We start from the raw sequence: 27,433 nt of genomic DNA on the forward strand, positions 1-27,433 counted from the left end.
GCCACCTTGCCCAGACTGGTCTTGTACTTCAAACTCCTGGGCTCAAGCAATCCTCCTGTCTTGGCCTCCCAAAGTATGGGGATTACAGGTGTGAGCCACCACATCCAGCTTTCATTTTTACATATATTGCGAATCTTAAAGACTCTAGTAAGAGGCTCTGAAGGTAGCTGGCAGCATGTGGGCTGCCTCAGCCTGGCTTCTGCTCTCTTCCCAGAAGAAAGATGGTAATCAGAATGTCCAAGTATGCTGTTAATGAAGCTGGGTTCTTGTCTTGTCTGTTTCTGGCACAGCCTGAGGATATGTCTTTTTTTTTTTTTTTTTGAGACAGAGTTTCTCTCTTGTTACCCAGGCTGGAGTGCAATGGCGTGATCTCGGCTCACCGCAACCTCCGCCTCTGAGGATATGTTTTAACCTTGGCCTTAACCCATGCATGATCTGGCAAAGCAAGCACTTCCCTTTTGAAGTGGCAATTGGCCAATATGGGCCAATATTAACAAGAAGACAGCTCCTCAACTTGTGTTAAATGAAGACTTTAGCCTTGGTATTACATTAGGAGCTCTTAAACGTCTGCCATCAATAAGATATAGGGGATGAACTGTCCTCTCTTACAGCCCCACTCTCATTGTAAAACAAATTTCAATACTACTGCTTTCTCTGAATATAGTTTGCCCATTTTTAAAAAACCTTATTTTCTATTATAGGCCTGCTCCTGATGTTCGTTTTATTTATTTTTCACTAAGTCCTTTATTCATTTATTTTTTGCTTGGTAAGCACTTTTTAAAAAGTAATTTCAACTTTTATTTTAGATTGAGGGGGTACATATGCAGATTTGGTACATGGGTATATTTCACGATGTTGAGGTTTGGGGTATGAATGATCCTGCCACCTAGATAGTGACCATAGTGTGTGATAGTTTTTCAACAATTGCTTCCCTTCTCTTACAGTCTTCAGTGTCTACTGTTGACACCTTTATGTCTATGAGTACCCAATATTTAGCTCCCACTTATAGTGAGAACATGTGGTATTTGGTTTTCTGCTCCTGTGTTATTTACTTAGGATAATGGCCTCCACCTGCATTCATGTTGCTGCAAATGACATGAGTTTGTTCTTTTTTATGGCTATGTAGAATTCCATGGGGTATATGAACCAGATTTTCTTTATCCAGTCTGTTGTTGATGGAGATCTAGGTTGATTCCATATCTTTGCTAATGTGAATAGCTGCTGCAATGAATATTTGAGTACATGTGTCTTTTTGGTAGGATAATTTATTTTACTTTGGGTAATGGCATTGCTGGGTTGAATGGTAGTTCTGTTTTAAGTTCTTTCAGAAATCTCCAACTACTTTTGACAGTGGCTGAACTAATTTACATTCCCACCAACAATGTATAAGCATTCCTTTTCTCTGTAGCCTTACCAGCATCTGTTGTGTTTTGACTTTTTAATAATAGTCATCCTGACTGGAGTGAGACGGTATCTCATTGTGGTGGTTTTTGATTTGCATGTCTCTGATGATTAGTGATGCTAAGCATTTTTGCATGTGTTTGTTTGCCACTTGCATGTCTTCTTTTGAGAAGTGTCTGTTCATGTCATTTGCCCACTGTTTAATGGAGCTATTTGTTATTTGGTTGTTCAGTTCTTTAAGTCCCCTGTAGATTCTGGATATAAGACCTTTATTGGATGCATAGTTTGCGAATATTTTCTCTCATTCTGTAGATTGTTTATTGACTACATTGATGTTTTATCTGCTGTGCAGAAGCGCTTTAGTTTAATTAGGTCCCACTTGTCAATTTTTGTTGCATTTGTTTTTGAGGAATTAGTCACAAGTTATTTCCCACTGCTGATGTACAGAATGGTGTTTCCTAAGTTTTCTTCTAGGATTCTTATAGTGTGAAGTCTTACATTTAAATATTTAATCCATTTTGAGTTCATTTTTGTATATGGTGAAAGGAAAGGGCCCGGTTCCAATCTTCTGCATATGGCTGGCCAGCTATCCCAGTACCATTTCTTGAGTAGGGAGTCCTTTCCCCTTGCTTATTTTTGTTGACTTTTTTGGAGACCACTTAGTTGTGTGTGGCTTTATTTCTGAGTTCTCTATTCTGTTCCATCAGTGTATGTGTCTGTTATTGTACCAGTATTATGCTGTTCTGGTTACTGCGGCCTTTTAGTATAGTTTGAAGTTGGGTAGTATGATGTCTCCAGCTTTGTTCTTTTTACTTAGAAGTTCTTTGGCTATTTGGGCTTTTTGTTTTATGTGAATTTTAGAATATTTTTTTCTAATTCTGTGAAAAATTACATTGGTAATTGGTTAGAAATGAAGTTGAATCTGTAAATTGCTTTGGGTAGTATGGCAAGTTTAACAGTATTGATTCTTCCAACCTATGAGCATGGGATGTTTTTCAATTTGTTTGAGTCACCTCTGATTTATTTCCACAGTGTTTTGTAGTTCTCCTCACTTTATTGAAATGAACTGAGTAGACATATGTTCCTTATAAAGTCATTCTAATTGTAAAATTTGGTCATGATTGTACATTTGTGCTGTATAATGAAGTTCTGGGCTGTATAATGTTGGTGTTGACTGAAACCTTAGCATTTTCTTGTACTAAGTGGTGATGGTTTTCAGTATATTCTGTTGATGTGTGTTAATGAATAGCCTTTTATTCTTTTTAGACACTTAAAACCATAAAATTTTTCCCAGTTAGAAGAAACAGAATACTTAGACCCTATAAATTATCAACAATAATTATTTTCTACTTCTGGGGGATGAATGTGGCAACATATTTTTCAATTCCACCATCTGAATTGGCCTCATACTTCATATTTCCATGCACTACTAAATGGTAAGCCACTGAATAAAATATTCATTTGGGGACAAAAAAAAAATAGTCCTTTTCTGGGACTTCACAACAACAGTGGTGGGTTGTAACAAACTAAGACCTCAACTCAAGACTCTGGAGTTTTTCATCTCCCTTTAAAATCACAGAAACACAGGGCCTTAGAAATTGTAGGGTCCAATTTAATTATACTAGAAATGAAGAATTTGAAGCTTCTAGCAGTGAAGTGCCTTGCCTTTGAGAGACTGAGTGTATGTGAGAGACTCAGGAAAAGATGGCCCAGGGGCAAATTTTGTACTTTTCTGACAAAGTATTGTTCTAGAATTGAAACCAAGAGGTTAATTTGATCAGGTCTCCTTGCCCTGCTTGCTTTTTGTTTTTCCCCCTTTTTCCATAAAGCTGAAAGCCATGCTGCTGAATGCTGAAACTGAACCTTTACTGGCTATTTGATAGATAACATTCGTAGGTCACCAAACAATACTTCTGTCGTTTTTCAGAAACTTGAGTCAACTCCTGTTCAATTCAAACTGGTTGAGGCCACCAGCCCTTGAACTTGGCCTGTGCAAATGTCCAACAAGTGGCCTTTGGAGGGCCAAAAACGGTACCCTCCAGTTGTGCTAGCACGATATTCTATACATATGTTCTGTAAAATGCTATGAAGCCTGACTATGCTTGTACAGAATGAACCTGTTACTTCATTTTCCCCATTGCCAATCACCTTTCCCCACACCTTAGAACACCCCATTTACCTAACCCAGAAATATCCCTAAGCCTTATTTTAGGGGAAGAGAATGTGAGAGCTGTTCTCTTGCCTTCTCGCTTAGCAGCTTTGCTAATAAATCTTTTCTCTTTCGTAACACTCCTGTCACAGTAATTGATTCAATGTGCATGGGCAGAACATACCTGGACCTCACTGATAACAGAATGAAGCTTCAGGAGGCTTCGCTGTCTACCTTTCTGCCCTTAGAGATATTACTTGGAGTATCCTCAGAGTTGTTTCTGAGCATCTCAGGTTTAAGGTGAGAGTGCCCATTATACACATAATGCTAATTGTGTAACAAGTAAAAGGAAGCTAGGCAGAAAGCTGTGGCCAGAATCTCCTACTTTGTACACTAGAATTTCTTTTTAAGTTCTGGGGTACATGTGCAGATCTTTCAGGATTGTTGTGTAGGTACATACATGCCATGGTGGTTTGTTGTCTCCATCCCGCTGTCACCTACATCAGGCATTTCTCCCACTGTAATCCCTCCCCAACCTCCCTGCCCCCAACTGTCCCTCCCCTAGACCTCCATCTCCCAACATACCCTAGTGTGTGATGTTCCCCTCCCTGTGCCCATGTGTTCTCATTGTTCAACATCCGCCTGAGTGAGAACATGTGGTGTTTGATTTTCTGTTCTTGTGTCAGTTTGCTGAGAAGGATGGTTTCCAGGTTCATCCATGTCCCTACAAAGGACACGAAATCATTGTTTTTTTACGGCTGCATAGTATTACATGGTGTATATGTGCCACAATTTCCCTGCCCAGTCTATCATCGATGGGCATTTGGGTTGGTTCCAAGTCTTTGCTATTGTAAACAGCGCTGCAGTGAACATTTGTGTGCATGTGTCATTATAATAGAACGATTTATAATCCTTTGGATATATACCCAGTAATGGGATTGCTGGGTCAAATGGAATTTCTATTTCTAGACCCCTGAGGAATCAACACACTGTCTTCCACAATAATTGAACTAATTAACACTTCTACTAACAGTGTAAAAGTGTTCCTATTTTGCCACATCCTCTCCAGCATCTGTTGTCTCCAGATTTTTAATGATTGCCATTCTAACTGGCACGAGATGGTATCTCAATGTGGTTTTGATTTGCATTTTTCTAATGACCAGTGATGATGAGAATTTCTTCATATGTTTCTTGGCCTCATATATGTCTTCTTTTGAAAAGTGTCTGTTCATATCCTTTTCCCACTTTTGAATGAGTTTGTTTTCTTCTTGTAAATCTGCTTTCGTTCTTTGTAGATTCTGGATACTAGCCCTTTGTCAGATGGGTAAATTTCAAAATTTTTTTCCCATTCTGTTGATTGCAGGTTCAAACTAATGATTGTTTCTTTTGCTGTGCATAAACTCTTAAGTTTAATGAGATCCCATCTGTCCATTTTGGCTTTTGTTGACAATGCTTTTCGTGTTTTAGTCATGAGGTCCTTGCCTACACGTATGTCCTGAATTGTATTGCCTAGGTTTTCTTCTAGGATTTTTATGGTGTTAGGTCTTATGTTTAAATCTTTAATCTATCTGAAGTTAATTTTAGTGTAAGGTGTCAGGAAGGGGTCCAGTTTCAGCCTTCCCCACATGGCTAGCCAGTTTTCCCAATACCATTTATTAAATAGGGAATCCTTTCCCCACTGCTTATTTTTGACCAGTTTGTCAAAGATCAGATGGTTGTAGATGTGTGGCATTGCCTCCAAGGCCTGTGTTCTGTTCCATTGGTCTACATCTCTGTTTTGGTACCAGTACCATGCTGTTTTTATTACTGTAGGCTTGTAGTATAGTTTGAAGTCGGGTAGCATGATGCCTCCAGGTTTGTTCTTTTTGCTTAGGATTGTCCAGGCTATGCGGGCTCTCTTTTGGTTCCATATGAAGTTTAAAGTGGTTTTTTCCAGTTCTGTGAAGAAGGTCAATAGTAGCTTGATGGGTATAGTGTTGAATGTATAAATTACTTTGGGCAGTATGGCCATTTTCAGGATATTGATTCTTCCTAACCATGAGCATGGAATTAAAAAAAAAAATCTGTTTGTGTCCTCTCTTATTTCCTTGATCAGTGGTTTGTAGTTCTCCTTGAAGAGGTCCTTTACGTCCTTTGTTAATTGTATTCCTAGGCATTTCATTCTCTTTGTAGCAATTGTGAATGGGAGTTCACTCATGATCTGGTTCTCTGATTTGTCTGTTATTGGTGTATAGGAATACTTGTGATTTTTGCAAATTGACTTGGTATCCTGAAACTTTGCTGAAGTTGCTTATCAGTTTAAGGAGATTTTGGGCTGAGATGATGAGGTCTTCTAAATATACAATTATGTCTCGTCTACAAATAGAGACAATTTGACTTCCTCTTTTCTTTATTGAATACCTTTCTTTCCTTTTTTTTTTGAGACCGAGTTTCGCTCTTGTTACCAGGCTGGAGTGCAATGGCATGATCTTGGCTCACCGCAACCTCCGCCTCCTGGGTTCAGGCAATTCTCCTGCCTCAGCCTCCCAAGTAACTGGGATTACAGGCACGTGCCACCGTCCAGCTAATTTTTTGTATTTTTAGTAGAGACGGGGTTTCACCATGTTGACCAGGATGGTCTTAATCTCTTGACCTCGTGATCCACCCGCCTCGGCCTCCGAAAGTGCTGGGATTACAGGCGTGAGCCACTGCACCCGGCCAGATACCTTTATTTCTTTTTCTTGACTGATTGCTCTGGCTAGAACTTCCAATACTATATTGAATAGGAGTGATAAGAGAGGGCATCCTTGTCTAGTGCCAGATTTCAAAGGGAATGCCTCCAGTTTTTGCCTGTTGAGTATGACTTTGGCTGTGGGTTTGTCATAAATAGCTTTTATTATTTTGAGGTACATTCCATCAATACCTAGTTAATTGAGGGTTTTTAGCATAAATGCTGTTGAATTTTGCCAAAGGCCTTTTCTGCATCTACTGAGATAATCATGTGGTTTTTGTCTTTGGTGCTGTTTATGTGATGGATTATGTTTATAGACTTGTGTATGTTGAACCAGCCTTGCAACCCCGAGATGAATCCTACTTGTTTGTGATGAATAAGCTTTTTGATGTGCTATTGCAATCAGTTTGCCAGTATTTTATTGAAGATTGTTGCATTTATGTTCATCATGGATATTGGCCTGAAGTTTCCTTTTCTCTCTTTTTTTTTTTTTTGATGTTTTCTTTTTTTGTTGAGTCTCTGCCAGGTTTTGGTATCAGGATGATATAAGGCTCATAAATTGAGTTAGGGAGGATTCTGTCTTTTTGTATTGTTTGGAATAGTTTCAGAAGGAATGGTACCAACTCCTCTTTGTACATTAATAGAATTCAGCTGTGAACCCATCTGGACCAGGACTTTATTTGGTTGGTAGGCTATTAATTGCTGCCTCAACTTCAGACCTTGTTATTGGTCTATTTATGGTTTCAACTTATTCCTGGTTTAGTTTTGGGAGGGTGCAAAGGTCCAGGAATTTATCCATTTCTTCCAGGTTTACTGGTTTATGTGCACAGAGTTGTTTGTAGTAATCTCTGATGGTAGTTTGTATTTCTGTGGAATTGGTTGTGTTACCTCCTTTATCATTTTTAACTGCATCTATTTGATTCTTCTCTCTTTTCTTTTTTATTAATCTGGCTAGCAGTCTGTCTATTTTGTTGATATTTTCAAAAAACTAGCTCCTGGATTTATTGATTTTTTGAAGGGTTTTTTTGTGTCTCTATCTCCTTCAGTTCTGCTCTAATCTTAGTAATTTCTTGTCTTCTGCTAGCTTTTGAGTTTTTTTGATCTTCCTCCTCTAACTCTTTCAATTTTGATGATAGGCTGCTGATTTAAGATCTTTCCTCAGTTCTCATTTGGGCATTTCGTGGTATAAATTTCCCTTTCTACAGTGCTTTAAATGTGTCCCAGAGATTCTAGTATGTTGTGTCCTTGTTCTCATTGGTTTCGAAGAACATCTTTATTTCTGCCTTCATTTTATTGTTTACCTAATCATCATTCAGGAATCATTTGTTCAGTTTCCAAGTAGTCATGTAGTTTTGAGTTAGTTTCTCAATCTCTGATAGCCTTTCTTCCATTTGATTGATTTGGCTATTGAAACTTGTATGCATTGTAACTTTCACGTGCTGTGTTTTTCAGCTCCATTAAGTTGTTTATGTTCTTTTCTAAGCTGGTTATTCTAGTTAGCATTTCATCTAACCTTTTATCAAGGCTTTTAGTTTCTTGGCATTGAGTTAGAACATGTTCCTGTAGCTCAGAGAAGTTTATTACCCACCTTCTGAAGCCTGCTTCTGTCAAGTCGTCAAACTCATTCTCCATCCTGTTTGGTACCCTTGCTGGTGAAGAGTTGTGATTCCTTGGAGAAGGAGAGGTGTTCTGGTCTTTGATGATTTTATCCTTTTTTCAATGGTTTCTTCACATTTTTGTGGGTTTATCTAGCTTTGATCTTTGAAGTTGGTGATTTCAGATGGGGACTCCGAGTGGACGTCCTTTCTGTTATGTTGAAGCTATTTCTTTTTGTTTTTTAGTGTTCCTTCTAACAGGCACCTCTGCTGTATGACTTTTTATTGGGGAGGGTTATACAGGGGTCATGGAGCTGCTTCAGGAGACAGTCTGTCCCTTGTCTGCCTGCAGAGGTGCTGCTGGGCTGCCTCAGATTCAGCCTGGCTGCTGTGTAGGCTTCCTTTGGCTTTTGTTTATGTAGGTAAGATTCAACCTGCCTTTGCAATGGTGGATGCCCTTCCCCTCACCGAGCCTGACTGTCAGGGGTCAAGCTTGACCTCATGTACTGGCTGTGAAACTCTCAAGTGAGAGGGCTTCAGTTTGCTGGTTTTTGTGACAGTGGGACCTGCCAAGCCATATCACCTGTCTCCCTGTTTTCAGCTCTTCCTCTTTCTAGGGGGCGCATAGGTCCATCCTGTAGGCAATCTTGGTGCCATCCAAAAACTGCCCAGTTCTGTGCCGACAACTTCTGGTGCCAGGCCAGCTGGAGCAGTCGCTCATCTGTGCTGGCAACTTGTGGTACTTCTCAGCCTGACGGTGTTCTCCCGGACTGTGGGTTGCAAAGGGCATGCGAGAAGCACAGTATCTGGAGTGCCAAGACGGTAAAGTCCCTGATCCTCCAATTGGTTGTGCTTCCCAGGTCAGTGCCCCACCTGCCTCAGTTTGCCCTCCCTGGGCTACACCCACTGTCCAACCAGTCCCATTGAAATGAACCTGGTACCTAGGTTGGAAATATGGAGTTCACTCATCTGTGTGTCTCTCACTGGGAGCTGCACTTCAGAGCTGTCCCCATTTGGCCATCTTGGTGGAAGTCTCATTTAGTTATTAATCCTAAAAACTAAATTCTTGAAATAGCTTATTAGCATGTGGCTTAAACTGATCTTAGAGCAGTTATATTCTGTTTATTGTTTACCTTTGCCTAGATGTAAAATATTTTAATTTTGGTTTGTAGTTTACCCAACATCCATGTATCAAAAAAAATTTTTTTTAAGGTAGAAACACATGTGACTTATTCTATAGGAGATAAAATTATTGTTGGAATCTTACCAGATTCTAAATGGCCTAAAATTATATGTAAAATAGGATTACAGTTCTAGTAAGTTTCATTATTTAACACATCATTAACAACAGTTTTGTAGTATACTCAAAAAAATTGAGGGAAGAGGGCTACTGAAAACATTAACACTTATTCAAGTAAAATAATTCACTATATAATTGATGATCCCTACTAAAAATATACAAATTAGCTGAGTGTGCTGGCTCAGCTACTGGGGAGGGTGAGGCAGGAGAGTGGCTTGAACCTAGGAGGTGGAGGCTGAAGTGAGCTGAGATCATGCCATTGTATTCCAACCTGAGTGACAAGAATAAAACTGTGTCTCAAAGAAAAAAAAAATAGTTAAACAGGTTTAGTGCTTCAAATGGTCAGCTTTAGTTATCTGGAAAATTTAATTATGGGCTACAATACACTCCCTGATAAAGTTAGATAAACAGGTTGTTGATTTACAGAAATTCCAGCTTTTTTATAATTTATGTCCAATAACAGAGACCACTCCAAAAGTTGCTTGGAAGGACTTTGGCCATTCCCATTATTTTCATTCATCCCTCTATCCTCCACAAAGCTATTCCAAATAAATATACAGATTTTGGGTTTGCTTTGCAAATATGGGTTCAACACAAGTTCCCTAGCTCTCTGCTTGCAATTCAATTGAATATCTGAGTCTATAAAGATAGAACTTTTGGAAATCCCTGTTTCAAATTTGATATATCACTAAAACACCAGAAAACAGATACATGTGAGGCAACACCAAAAGGAGACAATTTGGTTTTTCCTTCAATAAATGGGACTTTTGCTCTAAACAAGAACATGGTTTTCACCTTCTGAGATTTTGGAGCACCTCACAGAATTACTCAAAGCCAGAGGCTGGAAGTGATTTTTGTGGGGCGAATGCATGGTAGTGGTGTAAGTTTTGGTTACTTTCTCCTTTGCCTGCCCACCTCCTCAGAGAGCAGTAGGTTGGGTGAACACAAAATTATGATTGGATAAATATTTACTTGAAGTATTGCTTTTGATTCCTAAATTCCGAGCATTCAAAAGGTTTGGCTTTTTCACCTAAATTTTATTGGCCAACAATATTTATGGCAAGAATGCTTTTACCCCAGCCTTTAAAGATCACTTAAACTATTTGAAAATGAAGTTTTCTTCTCTTATTTGATACAAATTTGCCTTTATCACATTTCTCCTAAATTGAACAAACCAAGCTATTACTAATTCTTTAGAATGAGAATTCATACTTCCCCACTTGTTTTTCCATTGAGTTATTTTTATAATTTGAAGTTAAAATTGTGCTTAATAATTGATGTAACTCATTCCCTGGAACCTGATTACCTAAAGCAACTGAAGTCGTTTATTTAATTTACTAGTTGGTGTTAATAACAAGTTGGTGAATTGTAGTCTGTATCTTGTGTATTTTATTAAAAGAAAATCTCCAGAGGGGGGACTTAGGAAGATGGTGCTGTAGGACCAACTCAGGATTACAGCTCCCAGTCAATCCGCAGAGGGTGAGTGGACACCGCATTTCCATATGGATCTTTATTGTCCACAGACTAGGAGATTCCCAGGTGTAAGAGCCCCACGGGCTGCACAGCAGTTTGGGCCGGTGCGGCTGTTGGGCCTGTGCGGCTGTTGGGCCGGCGCGGCTGTTTGGGCTGAGGCCACAGTGCAGCGACGCTCCATACAAAATACGCTGGTTTGGTTGCCCTGTTAAACCGGAAATTGGAGATTTCAGAAGGCAGATTAGCACATTCATCTGATTAAATGAGACTTAAGCAGAAAGCCAGCCCAGGAGATTCCCATGCAGCAACGTGGTTTGAGCCGGCACAGTGGGTTGCTCCATGGGAAATCACACAGAATCTGGCGCCCTTTCAGCAGGAGACTAGAACACCAGAGAGAGTCAACCGCTCAACTTAAAAAAAAAAAAAAAGAGGGCTCTGAGGCAGGGAGCCAGGTGATCAGGCTCGGCAGGTCCCACCCCCACAAAAACAAACAAAACAGCAATTGGAAATTCTTGGGGTTGAGAGTTTCATGGCAAGCACAGTGGAACCCAGGATGGTGCAGCTCGGAGGGGGAGGGGTGTCTGCCATTACCGAGGAACTAGACCCCAACGGAGCTACACTGCCATTGCTTATGAAGCCTGCTGTTGCCAAGGCAACTCGCAATAACAGAGAGAGTCCGCCACTACAGAGGCGAGCACACCATATAAACAGGACTATAGAAAATTACACACAGCAGCAGGGTGAAGCCCACAGCAACAGGGCGGAGCCCAAAAAAGCAGGGCAGAGCCACAGCAGCAGGGCGGAGCCCATGGCAGCAGGGTGGAGCCTACAGCAATAAGGTGGAGCCCACCGCAACAGGGCAGAGCCCATGGCAGCTCAGCATAGCCACTGCAGGCAAGCAGTGATTAGACTGCCCCCTTGCTGGGCAGGACAGTGCAACAGATACTCATAAATGGAGTCCTAACTCCCCGGGACAGAGCATCTGCGGGAAAAAAGGGGCTTTATGAGTTCTGCTGCAGCAGATTTAAACATTCCTGCCTAGCAGCCCTGAATGAACAACAAAGCTCACACCTCAGCACTTGAGCTCCTATAAAGTACAGACAGTCTCCTCAAGCAGCTCCCTGACCCTTGTATATCCAAAGAGTCACCTCACAAAGGACTGAGAGGACTGACATTTGACGGGCATCATTCTGGGACAAAGATAGCAGAAGAAGAATCTGGTAGCAACCCTCACGGTTCCACAGCTGCTGCAGGTGTACCCCAGGCAAGCAGGGCCGGGAGTGGACCTCAGCAGTAATACAGCAGTGGGGCCAGACTGTTAGAAGGTAAACTAAGAAACAGAAATACTTCATCATCAACAACCTGGGCATCCACTCAGAGACCCAATCAGAAAATCAGCAACCACTCAGATGACAAGTGGATAAATCCACAAAGATGGGAAGAAACTAGTGCAAAAAGGAGGAAAACACCGAAAACCAGAATACCTCGCCTCATACAAAGGACCAAAACTCCTCACCATTGAGGGAACAAAGCTGGACAAAGAATGAGTGTGATGAAATGACAGAATCAGACTTCAGGAGGTGGGTAATGAGAAACTTCCGTGAGCTAGAAGAACATGTTCTAACTCAATGCAAAGAAACCAAGAACCTTGAAAAAAGATTTGAGGAAATGATAACAAGAATGGACAACGTAGAGAGGAATATGAATGAATCGAAGGAGCTGAAAAACACAACATGAGAACTTCGCAAAGCATGCAAAAGTTTCAACAGCCGAATTGACCAAGGAGAAGAAAGGATATCAGAAGTCGAAGATAAACGCAATGAAATGAAATGAGAAGCCAAGATTAGAGAAAAAAGCACAAAAAGGAATGAACAAAGTCTCCAAGAACTGTGGGACTATGTGAAGAGACCTAATCTAAATTTGATAGGTGTACCTGGATGTGATGAAGAGAATGAATCCAAGCTCAAAAATACTCTTCAGGATATTATCCAGGAAAATTTCCCCAACCTAGCAAGGCAGGCCAATATTCAAGTACAGGAAATACAGAGAACACCACAAAGATATTCCGCAAGAAGAGCAACCACAAGGCACATAATCTTCAGATTCACCAGGGTTCAAATGAAGGAGAAAATGCTAAGGGCAGCCAGAGAGAATGGTCCTAGTCACCAACAAAGGGAAGCCCATCAGACACAGCAGATCTCTGGGCAGAAACCCTACAAGCCAGAAGAGACTGGGGGCCAATATTCAACATCCATAAATAAAAGAACTTTCAACCCAGAATTTCATAGCCAGCCAAACTGAGCTTAATAAGTGAAGGAAAAATAAAATCCTTTGCAAAGAAGTAAGTACTCAGAGATTTTGTCACCACCAGGCCTGCTTTACAAGAGCTCCTGAAAGAGGCACTACACAGAAAAAGAAAACCAGTACCAGCCATTCAAAAAGCATACCAAATGCTAAAGAGCATCAACAAAATGAAAAATAGGCATCAACTAATAGGCAAAACAGCCATCTAGCATCAAAATGGCTGTATCAAATTCACACATAACAATATTAACCCTAAATGGAAATGGGCTAAATGCACCAATCAAAAGACTCAGACTAGTAAATTGGATAAAAAGCCAAAGCCCATCAGTGTGCTGTATCCAGAAAACGCATCTCACATACAAGGATACACAAAGGCTCAAAATAAAGAGATGGAGGAAGATTTACCAAGCAAACGGAGAGCAAAAAAAAAAAAAAAAAAAAAAAGCAGGAGTTGCAATTCTCATCTCTGATAAAATAGACTTTAAAGCAACAAAGATCAAAAGAGACAAAAAAGGACATTACATAATGGTAAAAAAATCGATACAACAAGAAGAGCTAACGATCCTAAATATATATGGACCCAATACAGGAGCACCCAGATATATAAGGCAAGTTCTTAAAGACTTCCGAGGAGACTTAGACTCCCACACAATAATAGTGGGAGACTTTAACACTCCACTGTCAATATTAGACAGATAGACCAGACAGAAAATAAACAAGGATATCCAGGACCTGAACTCAGACCTGAAACAAGCAAACCTGATAGACATTTACAGAACTCTCCACCCCAAATCCACAGAACATACATTCTTCTCAGCACCACATCACACTTACTCTAAAATTGACCACATAATTAAAAGTAAAGCACTGCTCAGCAAATGCAAAAAAACTAAAATAATAACAGTCTCTCAGATCATAGTGCAATCAAGTTAGAACTCAGAATTCAGAAATTAACTCAGAACTGCACAGCTTCATGGAAACTGAAAAACTGGCTCCTGAATGTTGACTGGATAAACAATGAAATGAAGGCAAAAAATAAAAAAGTTCCTCGAAACTTTACCAGAATTTATGGGACAACATACCAGAATCTCTGGGACACATTTAAAGCAGTCTCTAGAGGAAAATATATAGCAATAAGTGCCCACATGAGAAGAGTGGAGAGATCCAAAATTGATAGCCTATTGTCAAAATTCAAAAACCTAAAGGAGCAAGATCAAAAAAACACCTAGCAGAAGACAAAAAATAACTAAGATCAGAGCAGAACTGAAGGAGATAGAGACATGAAAAACCCTTCAAAAAATCAATAAATCCAAAAGCTGGTTTTTTGAAAAATCAACCAAATAGACCACTAGCCAGATTGATAAAAAAGAAAAGAGAGAATAACCGAATAGATGCAATAAAAAACGATAAAGGGGAAATCACCACAGATTCCACAGAAATTCAAACCATCATCAGAAAATATTACAAACAACATTATGGACATAAACTAGTAAACCTGGGAGAAATGGATAAATTCCTAGACACTTGTGTCCTCCCAAGCCTAAATCAGGAGGAAGCTGAAACTATGAATAGACAAATCAAAAGGTCTGACATTGAGGCAGCAATTAAGAGCCTACCACACAAAAAAAGCCCAGGTCCAGATGGGTTCACAGCCGAATTCTACCAGACACACAAAGAGGAACTGGCACCATTCCCTCTGAAACTATTCCAAATAATCCAAAAAGAAAGAATCCCTCCCAAATCATTTTATGAGACCAACATCATACTGATACAAAAACCCAGCAAAGATGCAACAAGAAAAGAAAACTTCAGGCCAATATCCATGATGAACATAGATGCAAAAATCTTCAATAAAATACTGGCAAGCTGATTGCAACAGCACATCAAAAAGCTTATCCATCATGATCAAGTAGGATTCATCCCAGGGATGTAAGGCTGGTTCAGCATATGCAACTCTATAAATGTAATTCACCACATAAACAGATCCAAAAACAAAAACCACATGATTATCTCAATTGATGCAGAGAAGGCCTTTGACAAAATTCAATAGCCCTTTATGCTAAAAACCCTCAATAAATTCGGTATTGATGGAACGTAACTCTAAGTAATAAAATCTATTTACGACAAACCAACAGCCAACATCATACTGAATGGGCAAAAACTGGAAGCATTCCCTTTGAAATCTGGCACTACACAAGGATGCCCTCTCTCACCACTCCTATTCAATATAGTACTGGAAGTTCTAGCCAGAGCAATCAGGCAAGAAAAAGACATAAAGGGTATTCAAATAGGAAAGGAGGAAGCCAAATTGTCTCTATTTGCAGATGACATGATAGTATATCTAGAAGACCCCATGATCTCAGCCCAATAACTCCTGAAACTGATAAGCAACTTCAGCAAATTCTCAGGATATAAAATCAATGTGCAAAAATCACAAGCATTGCTATACACCAATAACAGACTTAAAGAGAGCCAAATCAAGAACGAACTGCCATTCACAATTGCTACAAAGAGAATAAAATACCTAGGAATACAACTTACAAGGAACGTAAGGGACCTCTTCAAGGAAAACTACAAACCACTGCTCAATGAAATCAGAGCGGACACAAACAGATGGAGAAACATTCCATGTTCATGGTTAGGAAGAATCAATATCTTGAAAATGGCCATACTGCCCAAAGTAATTTAAAGATTCAATGCTATCCCCATCAAGCTACCATTGACTTTCTTCACAGAACTGGAAAAACCCACTTGAACTTCATATGGAACCAAAAGAGAGCCTGCATAGCCAAGTCAATTCTAAGCAAAAAGAACACAGCAGGAGGCATCACACTACTGAACTTCAAACTATACTACAAGGCTACAGTAATCAAAACAGCATGGTACTGGTACCAAAACAGAGATATAGACCAATGGAACAGAACAGAGGCATCAGAGGCAACACAACATATCTACAACTATACAATCTTTGATAAACCTGACAAAAACAAGCAATGGGGAAAGGACTCTCAATTTAATAAATGGTGTTGGGAAAACTGGCTAGCCATGTGCAGAAAGCAGAAACTGGACCACTTTCTGACAACTTACACTAAAATTAACTCCAGATGGATTAAAGATTTAAACACAAGACCTGGCACCATAAAAACCGTAGGAGAAAATCTAGGCAAAACCATTCAGGACATAGGAGTAGGCAAGGACTTCATGAACAAAACACCAAAAGCATTGGCAACAAAAGCCAAAATAGACAAATGGGACCTAATGAAACTCCACAGCTTCTGCCCTGCAAAAGAAACAGTCATTAGAGTGAATCGGCAACCAACAGAATGGGAAAAAATTTTTGCAGTTTACCCATCTGACAAAGGGCTGATATCCTGAATTTACAAGGAACTCTAACAGATTTATAAGAAAAAAACCAACAAGCCCATTCAAAAATGGGCAAAGGATATGAACAAACACTTTACAAAAGAAGACATACATGAGGCCAACAACCATATGAAAAAATGCTCATCATCACTGGTCATTAGAGAAATGCAAATCAAAACCACATTGAGATACCACCTCACGCCAGTTAGAATGGCAATCATTAAAAAATCTGGAGACAACAGATGCTGCAGAGGATGTGGAGAAATAGGAACACTTTTACACTGCTGGTAGGAGTGTAAATTAGTTCAACCATTGTGGACAACAGTGTGGCGATTCCTCAAGGACCCAGAAATAGAAATGCCATGTTACCCAGCAATCCCATTACTGGGTATATATCCAAAGGACTATAAATCGGTCTACTATAAGAACACATGCACACGAATGTTCATTGCAGCACTGTTTACAATAGCAAAGACCTGGAACCAACCCAAATGCACATCGATGATAGACTGGACTGGGAAAATGTGGCACATATACACCATGGAATATTATGCAGCAATCAAAAACGATGAGTTCATGTCCTTTGTAGGGACATGGATGAATCTGGAGAACATCATTCTCAGCAAACTGACACAAGAACAGAAAATGAAACACCGCATATTCTCACTCATAGGCGGGTGATGAACAATGAGAACACAGGGACACAGGGAAGGGAGCACTATACACTGGGATCTATAGTGGGGAATAGGGGAGGGACAGCAGAGGGAGAGCTGCAGAGGGATAGCATGGGGAGAAATGCCAAATGGGGGTGAAGGGGAGGAAGGCAGCAAAACACACTGCCATGTGTGTACCTATGCAACTATCTTGCATGTTCTGCACATGTACCCCAAAACCTAAAATGCAATAAAAAAATAAAGAAAATCTCCAACTAGAACTAAAACTGAGTTTGTCAGAAAAAAATAGCCAGATATCAACAGTTTTTTAATTGTCTCTGGCTCAAGGTGGCTGACAATACTTATAATACTCATTCATGTGAAACAAAGCCCCTTTGTTTATCTAGTTCTTATAAAAATTATTATTTTCATTTCATTTTCAAACTCATCCTCTACTCTTAATTGGTAGAGTTTATAAAAGGAATGAATTAGCAATTTACTCATCAAAGTTTAGAATAACTTCAAGTATAAAAATAAAATAAAATGTCTTTCTCTTATTTAAAAGCAAAATTTAAATGCTGGATATACCCTTTATTTTACTATGCCATTATGCTTATACTCTATTACATAAGTTTTAAATGGATTTTTAAAAATCTGGAATTTGTTTTTTTAATGGAATCCCTGGGAGCCAAATAGGGGAGTTATTAGGTTATTTTAGGTAATTGATATAAGGTAGCATCAAAGGGAATTAAGTAAAGAGATTGACTGATCAGAAATATTCTAACTGTAAAAAGGCAATCACAGACTTTTATACAGACGTAGGTTACTGATAGTCTTTGACCTCTATTGATCTATGGGCTTATACAGAGAATGGCAAGCTTTTTTCTTTGAGTTGAAGCCATGTGTATGGACCAAAGCCTGCATGTTGCTTAAAGTAATTTTTCTGTAAGCAAAAATCATCAAAAAACTAAAATAACTCTAAACTAGAATAAAATGGGAAAAAAATCTAACCAATGACAGGGAAAATTTAAGAACATAGATGGGAAATTAACTTTCTTGGTAACTTGGTTGGATGAATCAATAAGGTATATGTAAACTTCTAAGCCCTGAAACTTCTAAAATTAGAAGGCTACACATGACAAAGTAAAATAAAGTTCTGTGTGTGTTGGCTGTCTGATATCCCCAGGTGGCATATCAAGTTCTATAAAATAAATTAAACTTTTCTTCTTACTCAAGGCAGTGTTTGTTGTTCAAAGTACTTTCTGTGACAATTGAAATGTTTGATATTTGCATTTTCCAATAGTCACATATGGTAAATGAGCACTTAAAATGTGGCAAGTGCATTGGATTAACTGAATTTCTACTTATACTTAATTTTGTCAATTTAAATAATCACACGTGGCTAGTGGCTACCCTACTGGACAGTGCAGGTCTAGAATGATGACAAACATCATAAATATCTGTGTGCATATACTTGTATTTCTTTAAGTTTCACTCTAAATTATATTGCATTTTAGGTAATGTTTGTAAAAATATCATTGACTGGGTCACATACTAATTCTTGATCTATTAAACACTGTTTTTCTTGCAGTTGCTGCCACGGTTTTAAGAATAATGAGGGAAAGCAAATAGTTTAAACTGTCTTTTATGGGCCAGCTCTACAAAACTGAGTTTAAAAGTATGAACAAATCATTAATCTCTTTAAACAACAGATTCAGAATCCCTATGAGGGTACTGTGATTTGCCTTTTCAATAGTTGAATTTTTGACCTTGGTGGGTCTTCCTTCACCATTTGACTTTTATAATTCCTAAAACTAGGACAGCTTCTCTCTTATTTGCTCCAGGGTAAATATGACTTTTCCTTTCCTAACAGCCCTTTCTGAGATATGCGAGCTAAAGACAAAGTGAGCTGGCCCCTCACTGTAACACCTGGTGGTTATCAAAATTGACACTAGGCAGTGCTGCTTTGCCCCAGTGCATTTCCATGCGTTTGGCCTGCTTCTTTGCCTCTAGTATTCCCATTCTACCCCCTTCTCTCTCTGCCTCACCCTTCTGTTAAATTTTCCCCAGATCATTTGTTACTGGATTTGTATAAATATAATAGCATGGAATTACAGCAAGGAAGCAGACTCCCCTTTGATGCCAGTTCTATGGAGAAGAGCAACCTAATGAACCCTCTTTCCATTTTCTTCCAGACTAAGTTTCTGTTCGTGATACCCTTGTTCAACACTGTAAGTGCTTCATTTATGTTTTAAATGTTGCCCCTGATGCTTCTAGATCAAGCAAAAAAAAAAAAAAATTATTCCCATTTTTTTGGTAGATTGCTGCTCATTTCTGAGCAAGGGAAATAAATGCATTTCCTGAGATCTTTGTAAGTGTTATCTTTTTTTAAAGGCCACTGAGATGCAGCTTACAAATATTTAGGAGAGAGGAAGAACGGAAATTGCTCAGGCAAGCATGGGAGGAGAGCTAGAAAAAGGTTGTGTTTGGGTAGAGCTGAAAAACTTGTGCATGAGGTAAAATATTTGTCAACAAGTTATCCGAAGGCAGGGATTATAGTCATGTTCTTAGCACATAGCACATTACCCAAAACGTGGTAGATTTTCTGTAAATGTTTGTTACATGAGCCACAGGAAACAGTTTGGAATCCAGAATCCAGTAACAAAGGCATAGTCAGGTAATAGGGCAGAATCAGGCACTCGATAAGCAGGATTTGAAGTATCTGGAAACTAGAGTAGAAAATAGGTATAGAATCCAAAATGAGAAGTGAGGCCGGAAGAGAAAGCCCTGACAAGGGCCAAAGGTAGAGATAAATGGGAGTGAATAGGTACAAAGGAAAGGCTTCTAATAGACTCATCCTAATCCACTGCATGAAACAGGTTTCTCCAAGTGCATCACATTCCCCCTTAGAAGCATTTTGTTAAGGCCACCATGTACCACTGAGCACGTACCTGCTACACCGTTCTTAGAGGGACCACACTGGCTAGTGCATAACCTACTCAACCATATGCTGAGGTTCCATCTCTATAATCAATGAAATTTTCTCATTCTCTTCTATAGAAACTATCTATTGTGTAGGTCATATTTTTCTTGTTACCCTTTTTTGCAATTATTTGAATTCATGTACTAGAGAAATAAGAAGTACATAGTCACAGTGTGTGATTATACACTGTGGTTCTATACAAATAAAATATTTTGAGTTTTAAATGTCCTACAAACAATGCAAAATAACTACTAGCTATGGAATTGTTAGTTTAATTCAGTACTTAGCCACTCCTTTAGATCCTGTTAAAGTCTTTCCTGGAAAATATGGAAAGAAGATATGGTCAATTCCACTCAAATTCTGGAGTGGGCAACTCCAAGTCATGACAGAAAATGAGATCTTACCATAGGACAATGTTGATTTTTTTTCTAAAACATGTAATTCCCATATACTTTTAAAAATCTGCTTCCATCTAATCAACTACTGGGGATCTAGAAGAAAAGTATAAGCAATCCATGGAATGTTTTCTCTGTAATGGTGAGAACTGAAAGTAACACAATGTCCCAAGTTGGGTTTTCGGGAAAGCGGACTTAGAGATGGAGATCAGCATATAGTAGGCTTATTAGAGTGCTCTTGGGTCAACACCTGTGGATTCAAGGGAATAAAGTAACATTAAGCAGACAGAAGAGTTGAACTGTGATAACAGTCTCAGTGGAATTCTCAGCTGACCCTTTAGGGAGGTCTGAAGCTCAGATGACCCTTCAGAATTGTTCTGAATTGGAGCTGATGGGCCAGATCTTTACGTATCACTTTAGTTAGTAGACGTGGGCTAGCTTGGGAAAGGAATATTATCTAGTTGTCTATTGTTATATAACAAACAACCTCAAACTTAGAGACATAAAACAACTCTAATTTGTATTATTATCTCTGTAATTCTGGGTGTTGACTGGGCTCAGCTAGGCTATCCTAAGATAAAGTCTATCATATAGTTGAGGTCAGTTGTTGGCTGGGACTGGAATCATCTCAAAGATTTTCTCACTTATGTGTCTGGGGCTGATAGTTGCATTGCCTCATCCTCAGCTGTGACTGCTAACTGGAACATGGACTCTCCACATGGTCTGAACTTCCTACTAACATAGCAGCTAGTTCCAAAACCAAGCATCCCAAGAGGAAGAGTGAAACAGGCAGAAGCTGTGAAGACATTTATTAGCTGGCCCCAGGAGTCTTATGACTTTATAGTCACACTCCAATTGTTAGGGAAGTTACAGAAGACAGTCCAAATTCAAGGGCAGTGAACATTGGAGCTATCTCTTGATGCGAAAATTGTTATGATTCACACTGTAACAAAAGCATGTGTAATGGCAATATTGTTATGGCCCCTTGAAAAATATAATCTGCCATAGGACTTACCTTGAGTAAGTCCACTATTATCAGCTGAGGAAAGTCTTACAGGGTATTGGTAACCAAGGGCCTTATGCCATCAATATTGTCCCATCCAGCAGCTGAAGAATGTCCTTTATTTTTCTTTGCTTAGGCTTCAGAGCATCTACCATATGTATTTTCCTGTTCCTGTGTTATGCATAATTTTTTGTCTCTATGTTTAAAAATATTGAGAGTAAGCAAAAATAACTTAGTTACTGGCTCCAGAATGTATGTTTCCCTGAAGATAAGACTGTGAAAAACTAAAATAGCTTGCTCCTCATAGCTCACTTCATGACCCTTGCTCCACTGGTCCCTCCAATCCAAAATTATAATATCATAACCTCTGCCCAATCTCAAGCAGTTCCCTATCTTGCAAAGCCTGCTTCAAAGTCACCTACCTCAGGCCTTAAAACCCCATAAATATCATCCTTGAATTTCTCGGTTTTGAGACATTCCTAAAGCTCTGTTACATTGGTGTTCTTACTGCAATCAGTGTATGAAACCTAGCTTTGCTTGGTCAACAGGTAATTCTGGTAGTCTTTTAGGGGAGTCAACAGCAGACAAAGGCAAAAACAGTGTCTAAGCATTCTTTCTCTTAGGGTAGCTTCAGAAGAACTTGGTTCTATGGTGAGCTGACTAAATGAGAACATCATCATTTCAGGGAAAAATTGAAATAGTTGCCAATTCAGCCACTGATGTGTGAAAGGTCAAATTCCTCCAACAAAACCTTAGGGACTTGAAATTTATTTTGTCCAATTCATCCGCTTAACATGAATGGAGAAGAGGCTTAAATTTCGGCTCAAATTATATTACAATTATTTCCTACACTGCTGAAGAGTCCTATTCTATGGAATCAAGGGTTTGATGTTTCCTCTCTTATCTTTATCTTCCCTCTTCTTTCTCCTGTTTGGGATCACTGTGTCTGCATTTTTCCTCTTTGCAGGCAATTAGAGGAAATGTCAATTCTCCATCATATTTTGGCAGAGGAAATCTTTTATCTCTATGGTACCACAGGACTTTTAGGCCTATATGTTTTGAATGAAAATGTATTTTTAAAATATCTCACATTTCATCAAGTTAACACCTGCTTTCATTATCTGAAAAATCTCATTAACAGATAACTTTATGACATTGATACCCAATTTTTGAAGGAAAATAAGGGTTAAATTTTTGGTAAGTTATCATAAATAATGGAATAAACTTTCTTGTAGTATAGGCTTGTCTATTCACTTCACCCAGAGTATTTCAGAAGGACTGAGGAAAAAGATGTTTTACCTTGTATATATTGGAAAAATTACTAGATGGGAGGGTTCTGGATTAGCTGTTTTTTCAGATATTTGTCTATCAGCTAATTAATCCTTTTAAAAATGTGACTGTATTAACAGGTTCTTACCATATATTAATTAAGTAGTCATTGACTTGAAGTAAAAAATACAATTGATAGTCACTTTAGTAATAACTTACAAATTGCTATTCATATATTGGTTAATGAGAAAAATATCTATGTGTGTTCATGTGATGAAGATTATTAAAAATCATTATAAATAATGGTAAAAAGAATACAGAGTGGGTGATGCTTCTGGAGTCTCAGAATTCTTTGTTTTTTTCACTGTTGACAATTTTCTTCTCCCACATCACAGATGATTCATAATAGATTATTTCTTTGTATAGGTTTTACTTTTATGCTAGTATAAATGCTGCTATATCCACATTATTTTCAATAGCTGGGTTTAAACAATTCATTCCTGGGCACCATTTACATGTTTAAAAAGTCTGTATATGCATGTGTGATAGTGGGAGCATGTGTTAATAGTAACATAATGTACTCATTATGACACTGCATTGAGTTCAGATTTTTCTAAACTGCAACAAAATATGAACGTTTAAAACTCATGTTAGAAATACAGATAGGGCTTCTTTTTAACAAGACCACACAGACTACAGCAACATTTTGGCTCTGAGTTTTCAATTTTTAAAATAATTAGCATTTTGCATATTAAAAAATTATTAAATTTGTGGGTATGATTTTTTAGTCTCAACACATAAAGGGCTTGAGGTAGCTTATAAAAATACAGACAAAGTATGAAGGGAGAATGAGGAGCTCTAAATATATTTTATCCAAGAGTCTGCAGTTTAAAGATACACCATGCATTCAACTCTAAATCCTATAAATCAAAGTTTGTCTTCTGTTTTACTCATAATTCAAATATTAAGTAATCAAGTGTAAAAAACCTCCAAAGATCATTTAAAAATTATATTAAAAATTTCACTAATGAATTAGTATAGATTAACTAATAGTTTATTATCCTTAAAAATATACATTTAAGATCATGTCAGAAGACCCAAGCACTTCCGTGATATGAAATTTCATTGACTCCCTCCAGTCCTCTCCATACATACTCCAATCTACTCAGTGTTTAAATGTGAATCCTTACACATGGAAAATAATGTCATCCTCCCTTTTGTGATTTTGGCAAATCACTCCTTATCAATAGAAATATTACCTGTGGGGTTAAGGAATGGTGAGGTTTTGGTTAAAGAGTACAAAATTTCAGTTAGGAGTGATAAATTATAAGTGTTTAAGGTGATGAATATGTTAATTAGCTTGATTCAGTCATTCTACAATGTATACATTAAATATTCTACTTTGTTTGGTTGCTCCTTAATTGCAAGTAATAGAGGATTACTATAAAAATTTAGTTTTCAAAATAGTTTTTCTCCAAATGAACACTGTTTTTTAATACATAGGCTATGATCTTCACTATAATATGGCCTATATATTATCCTGTTAATAATTTTTTAACTGAAAATTCAGTAATCTCACATATGAGTATTACAGTAGAGAATCAAAGTCCAAAAGGTTGAGTAATTTGATTCAGATCTTTTGAATTTACAGTACCTTTCTTCCAGGAAATGTATAAAGTTATTTATTTTATATTATATTACATATATATTTATATTTCTTTGAGACGGGTCTTGCTATGCCAACGAGGCTGCTACTTAGTTACATCATAAATAATTAAAATGCTCCATGCAACAACTGAGGCAGTAATAAGAGTGCAAAGTACTAAATAGAGGAGACCAGGTTGCCCCTTTTTCATCAGCACCAGAACAACAAATGTAAGTATCATGCTAATAGCATTAGCAACTAGCATAATAACATACTATATATATAAAGAACCAGTCTGAACATCAACTCTTCTACAGTACCCATTCAACAGGCCTGGTACAGGATTGTCTCTAAAACCCAACATTGAAAAAGGCATGAGGCACACATTCATTACTGAGAAATAGATCAGCTTTGGTACTCTGTTGACTACTGGCAATTTTCCATTATTTCCAAAATGTCCAGCTGCAAGTTCAACAATGATACTCTCACCATTCTTAGTGATGAATGGTGTTACAACAATAAATACATTATAGAAGAGGAGAAGGCCTAGAAGTATCATGCATGACTTGAAGTTGGGCGATTTCAGTGTTTTAATCAAATTCAGACAGAAAGCAATCTTCAAGATATCGATATCCTGTAAAATCCAAGCCCACCTGTCTTCATTTCGAAATACAGCCCAAACAATAGCTATCATTTTGCGTACTCCAGAGAGAAAAATAAGTCTCACTTCCATGCTTTTGCCACAACACACAATTGTGCATTGCCTATATGGTATCTTTTTTTTAAATTGCATTTTAGGTTTTGGGGTACATGTGCAGAACATACAAGATAGTTGCATAGGTACACATGTGGCAGTGTGACCTGCTGTCTTCCTCCCCTTCACCCACATTTGGCATTTCTCCCTATGCTATCCCTCCCCAGCTCCCCTCCACGCTGTCCTTCCCCTATTCCTGCCAATAGACCCCAGTGTGTAGTGCTCCCCTCCCTGTGTCCATGGGTTCTCATTGTTCATCACGCACCTATGAGTGAGAATATGCAGTATTTCATTTTCTGTTCTTGTGTCAGTTTGCTGAGAATGATGTTCTCCACATTCATCCATGTCCCTACAAACGAAACGAACTCATCGTTTTTGATTGCTGTATAATATTCCATGGTGTATATGTGCCACATTTTCCCAGTCCAGTCTATCGATGTGCATTTGGGTTGGTTCCAGGTCTTTGCTATTGTAAACAGTGCTGCAATGAACATTCATGTGCATGTGTCCTTATAGTAGAATGATTTATAGTCCCTTGGATATATACCCAGTAATGGGATAGCTGGGTCAAATGGAATTTCTATTTCTAGGTCCTTGAGGAATTGCCACACTATCTTCCACAATGGTTGAACTAATTTACACTCCCACCAGCAGTGTAAAAGTGTTCCTATTTCTCCACATCCTCTCCAGCATCTGTCTCCAGATTTTTTAATGATTGCCATTCTAACTGGCATGAGATGCTTTCTCAATGTAGTTTTGATTTGCATTTCTCTGATGACCAGTGATGATGAGCATTTTTTCATATGATTGTTGGCCTCATGTATGTCTTCTTTTGTAAAGTGTTTGTTCATATCCTTTGCCCATTTTTGAATGGGCTTGTTGGTTTTTTTCTTGTAAATCTGTTTGAGTTCTTTGTAAATTCAGGATATCAGCCCTTTGTCAGATGGGTAAATTGCAAAAATTGTTTCCCATTCTCTTGGTTGCTGATTCACTCTAGTGACTGTATCTTTTGCCGTGCAGAAGCTGTGGAGTTTGATTAGGACCCATTTGTCTATTATGGCTTTTGTTGCCAATGCTTTTGGTGTTTTGTTCATGAAGTCCTTGCCTACTCCTATGTCCTGAATGGTTTTGCCTAGATTTCCTTCTCGGGTTTTTATGGTGTTCGGTCTTATGTTTAAGTCTTTAATCCATCTGGAGTTAATTTTAGTGTAAGGTGTCAGGAAGCGGTAGAGTTTCTGCTTTCTGCACATGGCTAGCCAGTTTTCCAAACACCATTTATTATACAGGGAATCTTTCCTCATTGCTTGTTTTTGTCATGTTTACCAAAGACTGTATGGTTGTAGATATGTTGTGTTGCCTCTGATGCCTCTGTTCTGTTCCATTGGTCTATATTTCTGTTTTGGTACCAGTACCATGCTGTTTTGATAATGTAGCCTTGTAGTATAGTTTGAAATCTGATAGTATGATGCCTCCTGCTGTATTCTTTTTGCTTAGAATTGACTTGGCTATGCGGGCTCTCTTTTGCTTCCATATGAAGTTCAAGGTGGGTTTTTTCCAGTTCTGTGAAGAAAGTCAATGGTACCTTGATGGGGATAGTGTTGAGTCTGTAAATTACTTTGGGCAGTATGGCCATTTTCACTATATTGATTCTTCCTAACCATGAACATGGAATGTTTCTCCATCTATTTGTGTCCTCTCTTCTTTTGTTGAGCAGTGGTTTGTAGTTCTCCTTGAAGAGGTCCCTTATGTTTCTTGTTAGTTGTATTCCTAGGTATTTTATTCTCTTTGTAGCAATTGTGAATGGCAGTTCATTCTTGGTTTGGCTCTCTTTAAGTCTGTTATTGGTGTATAGCAATGCTTGTGATTTTTGCACATTGATTTTATATCCTGAGACTTTGCTGAAGTTGCTTATCAGTTTCAGGAGTTTTTGGGCTGAGACGATGGGGTCTTCTAGATATACTATCATGTCATCTGCAAATAGAGACAATTTGGCTTCCTCCTTTGCTATTTGAATACCCTTTACTTCTTTTTCTTGCCTGATTGCTCTGGCTAGAACTTCCAGTACTATATTGAATAGGAGTGGTGAGAGAGGGCATCCTTGTGTAGTGCCAGATTTCAAAGGGAATGCTTCCAGTTTTTGCCCATTCAGTATGATATTGGCTGTTGGTTTGTCATAAACAGCTTTTATTATTTAGAGATACATTCTATCAATACCGAATTTATTGAGGGTTTTTAGCATAAAGGGCTATTGAATTTTGTCAAAGGCCTTCTCTGCATCAATTGAGATAATTATGTGGTTTTTGTTTTTTGTTCTGTTTATGTGGTGAATTACGTTTATAGAGTTGTGTATGTTGAACCAGCCTTGCATCCCTGGGATGAATCCTACTTGATCATGGTAGATAAGCTTTTTGATGTGATGTTGCAATCAGCTTGCCA

At 38.5% G+C, this 27,433-nt stretch overlaps 1 protein-coding gene and 1 pseudogene across 7 annotated transcripts in view; both read right to left on the reverse strand.

The window, feature by feature from the left end:
- Positions 1 to 27,433, reverse strand: part of FAM227B (family with sequence similarity 227 member B) — a 315,059-nt gene that overhangs the window by 18,852 nt on the left and 268,774 nt on the right. Inside the window, exon 14 of one of the 7 annotated variants that reach the window (XM_054239630.2) lies at positions 720 to 10,833. The exons of the other annotated variants lie outside the window; for them this stretch is intronic. Within the exon in view, the coding sequence (XP_054095605.2) occupies positions 10,666 to 10,833 (168 nt within the window). The 3' untranslated portion in view covers positions 720 to 10,665. Of the gene's footprint in view, positions 1 to 719; positions 10,834 to 27,433 lie in introns of those variants that run through there. 7 annotated transcript variants of the gene reach the window in all.
- Positions 21,746 to 27,138, reverse strand: LOC128928769 (signal peptide peptidase-like 2A pseudogene; annotated as a pseudogene).

Source organism: Callithrix jacchus, chromosome 8 (genome assembly GCF_049354715.1).
Source record: "Callithrix jacchus isolate 240 chromosome 8, calJac240_pri, whole genome shotgun sequence".
Lineage (NCBI taxonomy): Eukaryota > Metazoa > Chordata > Mammalia > Primates > Cebidae > Callithrix > Callithrix jacchus.